Here is a 15,935-nt window from a genome sequence, read left to right on the forward strand (position 1 = left end):
AGGAACCAAACCCTTCATCAGTTTCCAAAATGGAAAACCAATTTATGAGTGGGACTCCTGCACTGCCTACCTGTTTCTCTTTGACTGCCTGGTATTCACAGATTCCCTTCATTCCTCCAGACCTTTGATCTGTGGTGCCACAACTGTCTCAATGTGCTAAGTCTCAGCCTTGCTGACATGCCACAGTGTCACCAGCTGCCTTGAGCTCCGAAAGCCAAAGTGCACAGTTCTGCAGTAGGCAGTACTTCATGCACGTGGTCATCTAAGACTCAGATAAGATCCATGACTTCCTACATATGACAGATCACGCTTTCCACTTGGCTGCCCTCACCTGTGATGATTTGAACTCAAACTTAGTCTTTCTAACTAACTTTTCTAAACAATTAATCTAAAATGAAACTCTCCTTACCTTTAGTCTCCTTTTGTTATTGTTATTTTTTCCCTGGTTTTTCAGTTAATCTTGAGATAATCCACTTTAACTACCCCTCTCAATCCCCTGATGACATGTCCATCCTTGGCCTGCTCCACTGTCAGAGTGAGGCCGAATGTAAACTGGAGGAAGAACACCTCATATTTTGTCATGGCAACTTACAGCCCAATGGCCCAAATATCAACTTCGCCAGCTTCAAAATCTCTCTGCCCCCAAACTATCCATCTTCTGACTCACCAATCCGCTCCGCCCTTCCCACTGACCAACCACAATGAACTCCCACCTGCATCACCTTCAAAATCTCACCGCCCCCCAACCCATCATTCCTCCTACTCACCTACCCACTCCATCCTTCCCATTGACCAACCACAATAAACCCCTACCTGCATCCACCTATCTCCATCTCACCTACCTTCAGCCCAACCCCACACCCCTCCCTCTATTTCTTTCTGGGCTCTCCTCCTCCTTCCCAGTCCTGACGAAGGGGTTCAATCCAAAACATTGACGTTCCTGTTCGTTGGGTGCTGTCTGTGCTTTTCCAGCTCTACATTTCTTGACTCTAGCTTCCAGCATCTGTAGTCCTTACTGTCTGGAACAGGTGGGACTTAAACTTGAGCCTCCCGGTGCAAAGATACTACCACTGCATTACAAGCATTAGCTAGCACGTTTCAAGACTATCAGACATATTGAAGCACTTTACAGCCAGTGAGAATTTCTTGGTGTAGAACACTGTTGAACTGAAGATATTACAGCAATTTGGAGACAGAAAACTCCCACTAATAAATGTTATTATTCTTTTGCCACTTTTAGATCCCCAGGGTGAATTCCCCTCCTCTTTGAAGTAAGGTCATAAACTATTTTACATATATTTGATTTTAATTTATTTATTGTCACATGTATTTTGTTACAAAATACAGCGAAATGTGTTGTATAGCGTTGCCACTTTACAGCACCATCTTAAAACACAGAAAAATAAACAAGAACATCGAACGTAAAGGCAGAAAGATGAAGAAACAAAGAAAAAGTGTTCAACTTTACAGTCCTTCTTGTTAACTGCTCCATCATGGGCCTGATAATCAGGCACAAGTTTTCCTCGCTGCACCACTGCTGAAATGAAAGTCTTCAATACCATTTCGCCTCCACTGATGCCCTGGCCACTATGAATCCTCGATGGACCTTGCTAATGCAGATGCCACTGATGCTTGCAGGTACCACACCACCCCAAACTTGACTCCACCACTGCCACAAATCCACTTCAGGCCCACCTTGCCAATGCAGCCGGGTCTCTTACTGGGCCCAAACTCACCTCCAGCACCACCTCCACGAATCTGCCCTGGACACGGACGCAGATGCTGCCAGGAACCCAAACTTGCCTCCGCCGCAGCAGCCATGAGTCAGTGCTAGGACCACCTTGATGATGCAGAATCCACAGGAACCCAAATTCGCCTCCGATGCTGCCACCATGACTGAGCTCTTCAAGTGGTAAGTAAAAACAAATAAGAGAGAGAAAAAGAAAAGAAACCAGAAGAAAAGTAGACGGAGCGGACGAGCCCTGGGGTCAGAAGCCCGACTCCACCGCCATCTTATCAGAAGATTTTATGTAAGTGTTTGTCAAACATACCATATAATAATCTGATCAATATAACCGGGACTCAGAATAGTAGGGTCACTGTAAGCTAGGATAAAGATGTTCCCTTAGGGACCGAAAACAGATCATGGTACACGGTTCTTTTTCAGACTGGAGGGTGGTACAAAGTGGTGTTTGCCAAGGTTCAGTGCTAAGACCACAGTTTCTTTATAATATCCAAATTTTTTAAATCTATAATGTTGAATAAAATTTCAAAATAACGATATTAACGTTGGAAGTGCGGCAAAGAATGAGGATGAAATGATTACCTACAACAGTTCCTCAGTTCTGAGGAAGGGTCACTCGACTTGAAACGCTAACTCTAATTTCTCTCCACAGATGCTGCCAGACCTGCTGAGCTTTTCCAGCAATTTCTATTTTTGTAACTACAACAGGACGTAGGCTCGCAAAATGGCAGACAAGTGACAGATCGAATTTAATGCAAAGAAAATCAGATACGATGCACTTTGGCAGAATAACAGGGAGTGCCAATTATATATTCGATACACAGTTCCAAACTGCAAATGGGTCTAAGGGTCCATTTATACAGATCTTTGAAGATGAAAGGACATATTGTGAGTGATTAGCAAAGTCTATGAGATCTTCAGCTTCATTAATAAAAAATTTGTACAAAAATGAGGAATTTATGCTGAAACTTTATAAACCTCAGGTTAGGTCACAATTGCATCAATTTGTGGACATTACACTTGAGGAAAGATGTAAGGATCCCTGGAAGATGTCAGAAGAGATTTACCACAGTGGTTCTATGGATGAGAGATTTTAGCTTCAAGGTCAGATTGGAGATGGTGGGGTTGTTCTCCTTGGAGGAGAAGAAATTTGGCAGAGGTGTATTACTATAGCTTTGAATAAGACAAACAATTAAAGGCTGTTTCCATTTTCTGATGACACAAGGAATAACATTTGGGGCAAGAAATTCAAAGAGAGACATAGGAAAGAACTGTTCTACTTCTCAAATGATAATGACCTGGGACTTTTGCCAATGAAGTTAGTAGAACAGCCAGTTAATCATTTCAAAAGGAAACTGGATGAACACTTTGAGGGAAATAAATTTGCATGGCCACAGAGGTAGAGTTGGGGAATGGAAGTGATTTGAACTGCTCTGTGGAGGGCTTGCATGTTGCAAAGATACAAGGCATGGGTGCCATGTTCCCTTTGACTTTCAAGCAGCACATGAAGGGGCTGAGACACGTAATGATGAGGTTGATGTAGTCAAGAACATGGTTACAATCTAACCCTGCCAGCCCCTCTGACTGACTCAACATCAACACAGAAAGGATGTGTAACCATCGTTGCCCTTCCATCAAGATGTGAGGAAGTCTGTTGTGGTGTTTGTGTATGAGGACAACTGCCATGAGCATCCCAGTTGACTTCATCTCAACCTCTACCATAGGAAGTGCACTCAGTTAGTTTAGTCAAGAGAAAAGTGTGCCATGTCAGCAGTACTGGCACACTTAGTTGATCTTTACTGTGGTTGTGATTATGGAAAAGAATTCAATGTAATGAAATGGTTAATGTCAGATCCACAATTCTAACAATTGATGGCTTTAAGATTCACAAATAACGAAGTAGGGATGGACACTTTTGAAATAGAACAGTTTGAGAATTGTCATGTAGGCAATGGGGAAACAGAGGAAACATTATGCCTTGTGCACTTCCTAAATTTGCTCATTCACTTTGGAAAAAGTAAGTTTATGGTCATTTGACCTCCAGTTTGAAGGGCTCGAAGAGAAAATTGGCTGAACACGTGTGGGCCTAGCTCCCTTTCCATCCCCCTTGCTGTGTTGAGGACTCAGCCAGACCCGTGGAGGACTTCACAAGGTTAGATTACCCTGGTCCTTCTTAACCCCCAAGGCAGTACCTCTCCTCCAACTCTCCTTCATCAAGATCCCACCTGATAGGAGGGTTATTCTTTTAAGAGTGCAACAGACCACTCCAATTCAAGAATCCTTGAGTGACTATACTGGAAAACATCCCCTAATCTGTCTACCAGAACCAAATCTTGAGGACTACAATGCCTGCTCTATGGTAGCCCTGGTACTGAGATGGAAGGCTACTGAAGCACTTCTGTGCCTCAACTGGTTTCATAATAGTTGTTAGCAGACATCTATTTAATGGATTGCTGCTGGAGAAATGAGGGCTATCTGCCTTATTAAGTGATTCTTCAACAACATTGGACTATAGGATTCAGGAAGCCCAGTTGTGTTGGTGTACCAAATAGGGACAGCATCACCTTTGTTCCCTCCCTGCCTTGTGCACAACAGCTCGATATGCCTTAGGACCAAAGGCTCATAATTACTGCAGGAATGGCTGCTCATCATCATTGTTTATCTCCAAATCTAAGCTGCTTAGCTCAATATCCAAAGATGGCTTTTCCTTCCTTCAGAAGGACGATCATAGCTGCCACCAAACCGCACTAACCCTTGTTCGGTCACTCTCCCCATTAACACTATGAGGCTGCATACTCTATAGCCACTCCACCTCACTAACCCTTCCACCTTTTATGCAAAGTTAAATTGTTTCATCTCCATGACTGACCATTATGCCTTGCAGCTAACTCTTATTGTGATGCATAAGCTAGGAAGTTTAGGATCAAATCCCACTGGAGCTGGAGGTATCAAGTCATTACGATTAAACAAAATGTTTAGGCTGTGGTGGTAGTGTCCCTACCTCTGGGGCAGAAGATTCTGATTAAATCCTCCTGGCCCAGAAGGCAAGAAGCTTAATGAGAAGTAGTAATGAAACTGAATCACACAATTATCACAGTGCAGAAGGAAGCCATATGGCCCAAGGTGCCTGCGACAGCTCTTCAAATGAGCATCATTACCTGTTGCTAATCTCCTACTTCCCCACACCCCACACACCCCTATAACCTTGAACAAAACTTTTTAAAAATCACATCTGAAGTGGGGCTTGAACCCAAGGTTTCTGCCCAGATGCAGGAACACTAGCACTGTACGACAGAGCACCCATATCTTTGCACAGATTTTCTAATCAGCCTGTTCAGAGACGTGACTGTACACCTCTGCAGCAGGGGGGACTTCAACCTAGGCCTCCTAGCTCAAGAGCCCACCTCATATCCTGTAAAATGTTATTTTCTCCTTCAATTATCTTTGATAGAGATTTTAATCAACCTGTCCAGATGTGTTATGGTAGCCCTGGTACTGAGGTGGCAGCTGTCTGCACCAGGTAAGATTTGAACACAGGTCATTAGGTCCATAGGCAGGGACATTACTACTGCACTACAAGTCTCTCAATTATATCTTTACATAACATTTTTCTAAACAACCTGTTCAGAGACATTATTACACACCTGTGGAGCAGGGGAACTTGAACCTGGGACTATTAGTCCAGCAATAGGGACACTTTTTTCCTTACACTTCCAGAAGTGCTATCACACACAAACAAACACACAACCAAATTACCATAACTTTCTTTTTCCCTGCACTTTTTTTATACCCAGAAGTGCTATCTCACACAACTAAGTGACCTTCCCACCACTAAAATCACCATGACTGTCTTTTTTTAAATTTACCGACGACCACCACCAGTAAAGTAAAACACCCGTTTTAGATATTAGATGTTTACAAGCAAAGGCCATTATTGGTGATGCAAACCATCAAAGCGGAGGTGGAAGGGACACCAGGAAGGGGAAGGGAAAGGGAAAGGGGAATAAAGTTGCTGGAAGAAATGAAGGAGTGTATCCCCTGCGGTGCCCATTTCTCTCTAAAGTCATTGGAGAACACTGATGAGACACCCAGCCATTAACCATATTCTTACACATTATTTCTTTCCATGTGGCTCGAATACCTCAGTTGAAGCGGTTCCCTGGCCCAGAGCCAGCTCCCGCTCAGGAACGTGGCTGGGATTCAGGACCGGAAATCACGCGGCCCTGTGCGGCCAGTTTCTTCCTCCGGTGAGAGGTCGGAACCAAACTGCGGCGGCAGAGCGGCTGTCAGGGCCCAAGAGCGGGAACAGGATGGAGGTGTAAGTTCTCCTCAAATGTTTGCTCCAGTTTTTAAATCAACGTTTCCTCATAAAAATCGCTAGCAGCGTTTAAACGGAGTCGGGTGTCCGGCACGGGGAGAGAAACAGAAACTACGGCTCTCTTCCTAGATTTTCCTCTTCATTGTTTTTCAGTCTCTCTTTTGGATTTCTCGCCGATTTTAGAAAACCCGTCTTCTGTCTTTTTCAACACTTTTCTTTCACAACAGATAAAACTTGTTCATTTTGGTTGTCCTGTGTATGTTGTGCAAATAGCCCGATTTTTGTTTTGGTGTGAGTCTCTTATGTCTACTGAATGAATAAATCATTTATGCAGCTCGGGAAGTTTGGCCAAGCAGTGATGGTTTGTGAGGTTATGAATTGTGCGGCAAATAAGAACGAAACACAGGAAAAGTCTGGTTGGACTCAATACCCGTTTGTTTTATTTTGGTGCAGTATATTCAACGTGTTGCAGACCATGCGTGTGGTTGAAGGGACAAGCAATGTCAGTATTGCAACACGTTAAAGCAGAAAGAGCATGGGCCGCAGAGGAGAGATGGTGCAGCAGGAGGTGTGGAAAATAGAGACTTTAGAGCAGCTGTCAATGTGAGAGTTTGGAACAGGGAGTGTGATGAGACTTCAGTTGCAATGTTCTCCATATAAATAATTTACTTTGTCTCGCATAATTGTGGAAGGGAGGCAAGGGATTGGGGAACGGGGAGCTGGATGGTGGCGGGTATCTGTCGACGATACATTAATCTGGTTGACCATATTATAAGGGAGTTAAACTCCGTTAATTTGAATATCCTCATCATGACCTGCTTACGTCTCCCAACGTCCTCACATCACCTTTCTGTAGTAATCGCAGTATTAGTGACAGTCACTCACTTCCCATACATTTTTCTTAGCTCCCTTTTTTAAAAGGGAGCATGATTTTTGTATCTGTCAGCTACTTCCGTTTTCTCCATCGCTCTGTCCAAGGCCGTTTTTCTTGATTTGTGTCTGTCCACGTGAGGAATAATGTAGAAATGCAAGTTATACACTGTGTGGATGCATTTAAGGGGTTTCTCAGATAGCAAAACGGAAGCTTAGAATAGAATCATTACCACGTGGAAACAGGTCATTCGGCCCATCGAGTCCGCACCGACTCTACCGAGAGCATCCTCCTACCTTATCCCTTTAACCCTGCATTTCAGCACGGCCAAGCCATCTAACCTGCACAACTTTGGACTGTGGGGACGAAATCTTCGCAGACACGTGGGGAACATGTGAACTGTACATAGACAGTTTCCCAGAGCTGGAATTGAACTCGGATTCCTAGTGCTGTGAGGCAGCGGTGCGGATCACAGCCACCGTGCCCGCTCCTATCCTTAAATTATATCGGGGATAAGTGCACATGAAAAATTGAGTTTTTTTTTCTGAGAAAAGAGACAATCTTACAGCTGTTTTGTGGAGCTAAAAGTGAAGAACGTTAGGGGACTGATGGTTTGCAACATGATATTTTAAAGAAAATCTCTCCAATGTTTGATCTCATTTATGATTCTATTGATAAATTAGACCTTTCATGTTTATAAAGTAAGTTCAATTATAATTGTATTGGGAATTGATTACTGAGAGTAACTGTAAACTGCACCAATTTCAATTGTGACAATCGGGTTTTCTACCCTTTTATACACAATATATTTTTTAACAAGTGTATTAATAACCAGCTGACAGTTATACACTGTCCTGATTATTGAATTATCCACAATAAAATTTTAAAATGTCATGTAGAGAATCCTATATTTGATGAACATCAATTTCCACCTAAAAATTTTCAATTCTGATTTTCTTTTAAAAGGAGTGCATTGACTATTGGAGTTGGGGGTCATGTTGTGTTTGAACAGGCTGGGGCAATTCTCCCTGGAGTGTCAAGGCTGAGGGGTGACCTTATAGAAGTTTAATAAATCATGAGCATTGATAGGGTGATTTGTCTTTTCCCCAGGGTAGTGGAGTCCAAAACTAGAGGGCATAGGTTTAAGGTGAGAGGGGAAAGATTTAAAAGGGACCTAAGGGACAACTTTTTCATGCAGAAGATGGTGCATGTGTGGAATGAACTGCCAGAGGAAGTGGTGGAGGCTGGTACAATTACAACAGTTAAAAGACACCTGGATGGGTACATGAATAGGAAGGGCTTAGAGGAACATGGACCAAATGCTGGCAAATGGCGCTAGATTTATTTAGGATATCTGGTTTGTATGGACAAGATGGATTGAAGGGTCTGTTTCCGTGCCCTACAACTCTATGACTGTATAATATGGCATTTAGTACAAGCACTAAAGTTAACAAAAGTTATACCTTACAACAAAACAATCCCCTTTTTAAATACAAGATGCTAAAATTAAAGAGCAGAGATTTGAAATCTTTTATCATAGTTTGGCTTCCACTTGTTAATGCCACCCCTTGTATTAAATGTTGATGGATGAGTAATAGGACCTTGCAATTCTTTATAGTGCTTTAATATCAAAATAAGGTCTAACAAATTTAAGTGGTATAATAAAACAAAAATGAATGTTAAGCTGAAGGAGATTTTAAAAGGATTGTTAGTGGGTCAGATTTAAAGGAAAAAAAAAGAGAAAGAGGCATAGTTTAGGGAGGGAATTCCAGAACATGATGACTGGACAATTGAAATACATGGCTACTGATGTTTTATCAAGAGAATTGGGAGTGATTATACAAGTAGCCATTTCAGGGATGTATCATATGATCGGAATTGATTCTAACTTTGAGAGGCAAGGCCACGTAGGGATCTGAATATGAGAAGATTTTTAAACTTGAGGCTTTGGGAGCCAATGTAAAGTCAAAGCCAAGAGGATATGTAATTGTACAATATGATGGAACTCTGATGAAAATTCACCTAGACTCGAAATGTTAGCTTGCTGTCTCTCCATGGATGCTGCCTGACCCACTGTGATCTCCAGCATTTGTTGTTTTCAGTAATGGATATCCCATTGGGCTAGTAATCCAGAAGCCTGAACTAATAACTCAGGCAACATCCACAATTTAAATTCATTTATTATTGGCAATAAAATGCCGTTCTTGTGAGAATCCCAAATGGTTCTTCTTTCCCCTATGGCTAAGTGATCTGGTGATTTTTTTTTTTCAGCAGGTGTTGATGACAGTTGCTTTGTAATGGAGGAAGACAGCACTTGAGGAGAGATGACCATTTACAATGGATAGTTAATTTTGTAGAAATTAGATCACGGAGCAGACATTGGATTTCAAATTTCAGCGATTCATCAATCAGCATTTGCTTTTATAAAGGGCAAATCAGACAGAGGCTGCACACATTGGCCTTGCACACAGTGGCTCAGTGGTTAGCACTGCTGCCTCACAGCGCCAGGGATCCAGGTTCGATTCCACCCTAGGTTGACTGTCTGTGTGGAGTTTGCACATTCTCCCCGTGTCTGCATGGCTTTCCTCCAGGTGCTCCGGTTTCCTCCTACAGTCCAAAGGTTTGCAGGCTAGGTGGATTAGCCATTCTAAATTGCCCATAGTGTTCAGGAACGTATAGATTAGGTAGGTTATAGGGGGATGGGTCGGTGTAAGTCGGTGTGGACTTGTTGGGCGAAAGGGGCTGTTTCCACACTGTGGGGATTCTATGATTCTATGATTGATAATGTAGACATTCACACAGATGCTAATAAACATGAAAATGAGGAAGTTGCTGTCCAAGTTATGCTGCTCCTATTCAAGCTTCACTGCACCGTACTTCATCAGTTACTCATCAAACATGCCAGAAGAAGGTTGAGGCTCGTGGATTCAAGTGTCAGTGAATTTTTAGTGAATGGATAAGGGTTACTTATAACTGAAAATTTAGTTTCATAAATGTGAAATTTAACTCCTTTAAATTTTAATTATTATTGGAGATTTTTTTAAAAATTACATTTTTTCTGTCCCTTTTTATTTTTCTTTCTACAGATAAACTTTGCATTGAAATCACTTCCACCTTATACATTTTACTTTAGTTTCTGCATGTGTTAGTAAGGATTTTAAAACCTGATAAAAGAAACATGTTTTTGCTTTTCTTGCTGACACATCCCAAATATCTTATAGAGGGCAACGTGTTGTCTTAGTTTTCTAGATACCATAAATAGCAGTTTTAAAGCCCAAAGAATGTCTGTGGGCAAATATTAATTATGATTATGCCCCTCTCATCCATTGCTGATCAGAAAATTCGGACCAATGGGTTTTCTTTCATCAAATGAGCAAATTTCATTTACTTAATGCTGTGGCCTAGTTTCTTGTATTGTACCAGGAAGATTAAGTTTTTTTACTCCTCTTTTATGACCAATGACATCGAATTTGATCTACAAGTCTGCTCCCTTATAACATTTTGAAATTTGTAATAACACCTCTAACTATACTAATTATATTTTATTTTGAGGCAGAGAAATCAGCACTTGTCACAGTAAGAATTGCCTTATAGGTGACCAGACCACTTACAATATTTTAATTGTTGCATCATCAAGATGCCCCAGTCAGCCACAGAAATCACTGTTAAGGTTATTTATGCTTTGGAATTTGCTTCATGTTGGTTTCAAAAGAATGGTTGTCCCAGAAATAACTTTTTAGTTTTCCTAAGTGAACAACTTCATACTGATTACCACCACGTGTGACAGAAATTTGCCTCTTTGATAGATTACTTAGGATATGTTGTCTTGTGTGACAATGCCATCACTTTAAAAAGGTTATTTTGTCCAAGGTTTTTTGAAGAGAGTTTGTAAAAGCAGAGGTACCGAAGTGGCTATGCGATCCGGCCTAAGACAATAGGTTAAGAGGCCTTTAGGCTTTTTTAAAGCAGTTGGAGCAATGGAAGGGGAAAGGCCAGTTCTTCCAGATCAGGCTTTCTAGTTTTTTCTTTAGGTGTAGCAGTTGGAAGCTGTTTATGCCCCAGAAGGGTTGCAAACTTCAGTAAATGATCCCTAACTGTGACTTTCTCTTGATGTTGTTCCCTCCTGGATTGGGAAACTGCATGTAAGAATCTGTGTCTGAATTTACGTTTTTGCTAAGGGGAGTTTTTATGCGATGTTACTATATTGGAACAGTTTATTAGTAATATGTACTGTATCTATTATTCGGTTAAGTTTTCCAATAGCTAAGTTATTCTAAATTCCTCTTTCTTTTGTATTTTAACAGTAGTGTTTAAATAAATTGTGTTTTGCTTAACTTCGAGTGGTTTGACCAGTTGCATCACATCTGGAACACCCATTTCACATCTACCCTTAAAATAGGAAAATGTTAGGGTCTAGGCTACCTTCTTAAAATATTTTGAGGGGGTCTGGTCTGGTCCATAACACTTGAAAGGGAGAATACTATTTAAGGAAGTTTTTATTAAAAAGAAAACTGTTCTCTTTATGAGGATCATTCAGTTGATATTCAGAAAGAATAAACATAGTCAAGACAAAGAAGCGACCATAAATAAAGCATCATGCATTTAGATTAGCCTGTTTAACATAATAAAATGCTCCTAGACACTTCACAGAATTGTTATAAAATGAAAATTAGACCCCAACCCACACAGAGTGACATTTTTCCTGTCCCTTTCATGTGTTGCCCCCCTTTTTTTGCTTTCTATACATAACTTTGCATTGAATCATTTGTGCCTTATATGTTTTGCTTCAGTTTCTCCATGTGCCAGTGAGGATTCTAAAATCTAATGAGACCTAAGGAATATTGTGGAACAGAGGGACCTAGGAGTACAAGTACATAGTTCGTTGAAAGTGGTGTCATAGGTGGGCAGGGTAGTGAAGAAGGTATTTAGCATTCTGGCCTTCATCAGTCAAGGCATTGAGTATAGAAGTTGGAACGTTATGTTACAGTTGTATAAATGGTTGGTGAGGCCACACTTGGATTATTGTGTACAGTTTTGGTCACAAGGATGTTGCCAGGACAAGTAGGTCTGAATTATAGGGAGAGGTTGGCCAGGATTGACTTTATTCCTTGGAACGTAGGACAATGAAGGGTGACCCTGTTGAGGTGTATAAAATCATGAGGGTCGTAGATAGGATGAATGCATATAGTCTTTTTCCCAGGGATGGGGAATTGAAAACTAGAGGGCATAGGTTTAAGAAGGACCTGAGGGTAACTTCTTCATGCAGAGAATGGTGTGTATATGGAATGGGCTGCCAGAGAAAGTGGTTGAGGCAGGTACAATAGCAACATTTATATAGTATATGGATGGGAAGGGTTTAGAGGAATATGGATCAAATGCAGGCAATTAGAACTAGCTGAGTGGGCACTATGGTCAGCATGGATCAGTTTGGGCTGAAGGGTGTGTTTCGATGCTGTACTACTGTATCACTCTATGACATGTTGTTGCTTGACTTGTTCGCACAGGTCCCAAATTTCCTGTAGAGGGCAGCATGCTCTCTCAGACATTAGAGAAGATGTCCAAAGGTTTGATCAAGGTGGTAGTTTTTGTGTTCTACCCTGAAAGGAAGAAAGAAACGTTACAAGTGATTTGAGGTTTAAGGAGAGAGGGCCTTGGCAGCTAAAGAGCTGGTTGTCAATGATGAAACAAAATGTGAACTCCATTGCAACTAATATCACTGTTGTTAGAAAATTCAAATGCTGTACCCATAATTTTAGCAATTGATTTTGCTTTGTCTAAACTTGCTGCTTTTCCTCAAATTGCTGGCAGATCCGTGGATCCTGCACATTTTTCCTCTGTTCTTGTCACCTTAGAGTTACTGTATTGAGTTGTATCCTTTTCCTTATTTGTAGTTGTATACGTTCCTCTTCTTGAGTAGTGCCTTGGGATCAACAATTATTTGCTCTGGTTTGAGGTATAGGTTATAGATGCTACAAACATAAGTGATCTACTAGCCCTGCTTTTCATTGTCTGACCAACCAAGGCTGATTACCCAGATGCTTTTATTAGGAGGCAGGCTGTCCAATTATCAAGAACTTCCAACACAAACAAATCTTCTTGACAATTCAGTGTGTTATGAAACTTTTCAATTTTTCTTTAAATTGACTTGTTCAGATGTGTTATAACCCACCTCTGGAGAACTGGGCCTTTTGGCTCAGAAGTAGGGACACTCCCACTACACCACAAGGAACCATTTTGTCAATAGTGGGATTTGAACCCAGACCTCAAGAGACTGGAGCCTACACCTAGCTCCCTAGACAGCTCAGACATGTTACTTGATGTGCATGAATACATGCCTGAAGTGGGCCATAAACATATTAATGACATCACAAACTCCACTTCTCTAAACCTCTCTGACCCACTCCCTCCTTCTTCCAAAGCCACTGACTATAGCTTCACTATAGCTCTTCCTGCCCCACATCCTGCAAGGATTCTATCCCATTCTCCCAATTCCTTTGCCTACGTCTTATCTGATAGGACAATGCACCTTCCAAAAAAGTACTGCTGACATGGCTTCCTTCTTCCATAACTGGTTTCTCACCCATTGTGGTTGACAGGGCCCTCAACTGCATCTGATCTATCACCCATGTTCCTGCCCTTGCCCCTTCCCACCACTCTCAACAGCGTGATCAGGTCCCCCTTGTTCTCACTCTCCATCCCACAAATCTCCACATTCAAAGGATCATTCTCTGCCAATTCAGACAACTCCAGCAGAATGCCACCTCCAAACACATCTTCCCCTCCCTCCCCTGTCTGAATTTCACACATATCATTCCCTCTAGGACACCCTAGTCCATTTCTCAATCACCAACACCACCCCCCTTTCCAGAAGGTGCAACACTTGCCCCTTCACTTCATCCTTGCTCACCATCCAAGGGCCTAAATACTCTTCCCAGGTGAAGAAGCATTTCACCTGTACCTCCTCAAAACTTGTATTTGCTGCACCCAATGTGGCCTATAGTACATTGGAGAAACCAAACGCAGACTGTGTGACTGTTTTGCAGAACACCTCTGGTCCATGTGGACACATGACCCCAACCGTCCTGTACCCAGTCATTTTAACACAAATTCTTGCTCACATGCCCATTTGTCTGTCCTCAGCATGCTGCAGTGCTTCAGTGTATCACAGCGCAAACTAAAGGAGCAACGTTTTATCTTCAAATAGGCAGTTTACAACCTTCTGGGCTCCATATTGAGTTCAACACCTTCAAATTGTGAACCCATTTCTTCTCTTTCTTTTAGCTTTACTTGTTACATTCTCTGTCACATCCTCTCCCCTCCCCTCCCCTCTTCCCAGTGGGACTGTCTGTTCTTTCCAGTTTGGCAGTTAGACACACCATTGTTCTGCCCTGCTCACATTCCGATCACTTAATTTAAACTATTAACGTCCTCTTCCCCCCCCCCCCCCCCCCCCCCCCCCCCCCCCCCCACCTATTGCATAAAAACTGTCCCCCCACATTTCACTTCAGCTCCGATGAAGAGTCATCTAGACTTAAAATGTTAGCTTGCTATCTGTCCATGGATGCTGCCTGACCTGCTGTGATCTCTAACATTTTTTTGTTTTCAATTCAGATTCCAGCATCTGCAGTAATTTACTCCTACTCTCCTTAAAACTTGCTCTTTTGATTGTATTTTTAGTAACCCCCTCCTGATATATTTTTGAATTAATGTTATTTAGCTTTGTTTAGTCTGTCTTTGCAACAGTAATGCATGGCAAATGTTTTCTGAAGTTAAAGGGACTATATAAATTGCATGTGGTTGGATTGAAGCATGTACATGCAATTCTCTATTTACATTTTTATTCAGAAATAACTGAAGTACTGAAGCTCTTACTGTGCTTTACTGTGTTTTTTTAATCACAGAAATTAATTCAGGTGTTCTTTTTCTTAGACTGACTGTTGCTTTTAAATGATATGTACTGTATAGTAACAATATCTCAAAACCAGCAACCTTGGGACTAAGTCCATTGGTGGTTTTGGGCCCCTGCGGGTCTTTTGAGTCACGTGATTCAGCTTGGGTGGGTCAGGTCGGGTCGGGGTGGCTCAGACAATTTCGAGAATGAGGAAAGCTGGGTACACAGCCTACTTCCGTACCAAAGTAGTTCCACGCCCATTAAACCAATAAGTTATTTCACTCATCTAACAATAATTCGAATTCCTGTATGGCAGCTTAAAATAATTGCATTTTCAGACATCACTGGTTTCTTTGATAGCCAGATTTGACACACTGTACCTGTACTTGTCTTTGAATACTCCGATCACTAAGGTTGATTGCACTGTGGGGTGCTTTTTTTGTGTTGCTGATCCTGCTGTGAGTATGAACTGGTTTTAAATTCCTGTTTTTAAGCACTTTAAAAACCATTCAAGTTATTAATGCTATTTAAAATGTTTTAATACTTTTCAAACAGTCAAACTGCTGCAGAATTTAAAGGGCTTTACATGATTTGATAAGTTTTAAGAACACTAGAGGAACTTAAAGCATGTTTTTATTCACAGTTGCAGCCCAGACTTTGACAGTACAGGGTAAAACCCACTTGGGAATTTCCAATGCTATGTTTAAGTTCAGGGATTTTCTACAGGACTGGGTTTTCTCATATGGGAAAAGATAGTGTTGATTTTTTTTTATTCCTTTGGGGAATGGAGGGGAAGTATTTGTTTTCATTCTACCCATCGTCATCTCCTCTACAATGCCGCCCAGTTCCTGCTCTGTACTGCTGTCGTTTGCCACTTTTGTATTTTCTCTTTCCATTGCCTTGTACTTAAGTGGCAGGAAATGACCATCACCAATGAGAGAATCCACCCATCACCATTTATTAAATGGTATTACCATTACTGGATCCCCCACTATGAACTTCCTGGGGGTGAACATTGATCAGAAACTAAACTTAACTAGCCATATAATACTGTAGCTACAAGAGCTAGTCAGATGCTAAGAATCCTGCAGTGGGTAGCTCTTTTTCTGAT

General features: G+C 41.5%; 1 protein-coding gene and 1 long non-coding RNA gene across 3 annotated transcripts in view; one reads left to right on the top strand and one right to left on the bottom strand.

The window, feature by feature from the left end:
- Nucleotides 1–1,298: 1,298 nt before the first annotated feature.
- On the bottom strand, nucleotides 1,299–5,976 carry LOC125486159. The gene is made up of 2 exons (XR_007264847.1): nucleotides 5,856–5,976; nucleotides 1,299–1,903 (listed from the first exon to the last, which is right to left on the bottom strand). It is a non-coding gene; the product is annotated as an uncharacterized LOC125486159 (long non-coding RNA).
- Nucleotides 5,975–15,935, top strand: part of LOC109914538 (calcitonin gene-related peptide-receptor component protein) — a 78,528-nt gene continuing 68,567 nt past the window's right edge. Inside the window, exon 1 of one of the 2 annotated variants that reach the window (XM_020514132.2) lies at nucleotides 5,975–6,062. In XM_020514132.2, the coding sequence (XP_020369721.1) occupies nucleotides 6,055–6,062 (8 nt within the window). In that variant the 5' untranslated portion in view covers nucleotides 5,975–6,054. Of the gene's footprint in view, nucleotides 6,063–6,648; nucleotides 6,666–15,935 lie in introns of those variants that run through there. The other variant, XM_048612652.1, reaches the window with a different exon arrangement.

Source organism: Rhincodon typus, chromosome 26, assembly GCF_021869965.1.
Source record: "Rhincodon typus isolate 14 chromosome 26, sRhiTyp1.1, whole genome shotgun sequence".
NCBI lineage: Eukaryota > Metazoa > Chordata > Chondrichthyes > Orectolobiformes > Rhincodontidae > Rhincodon > Rhincodon typus.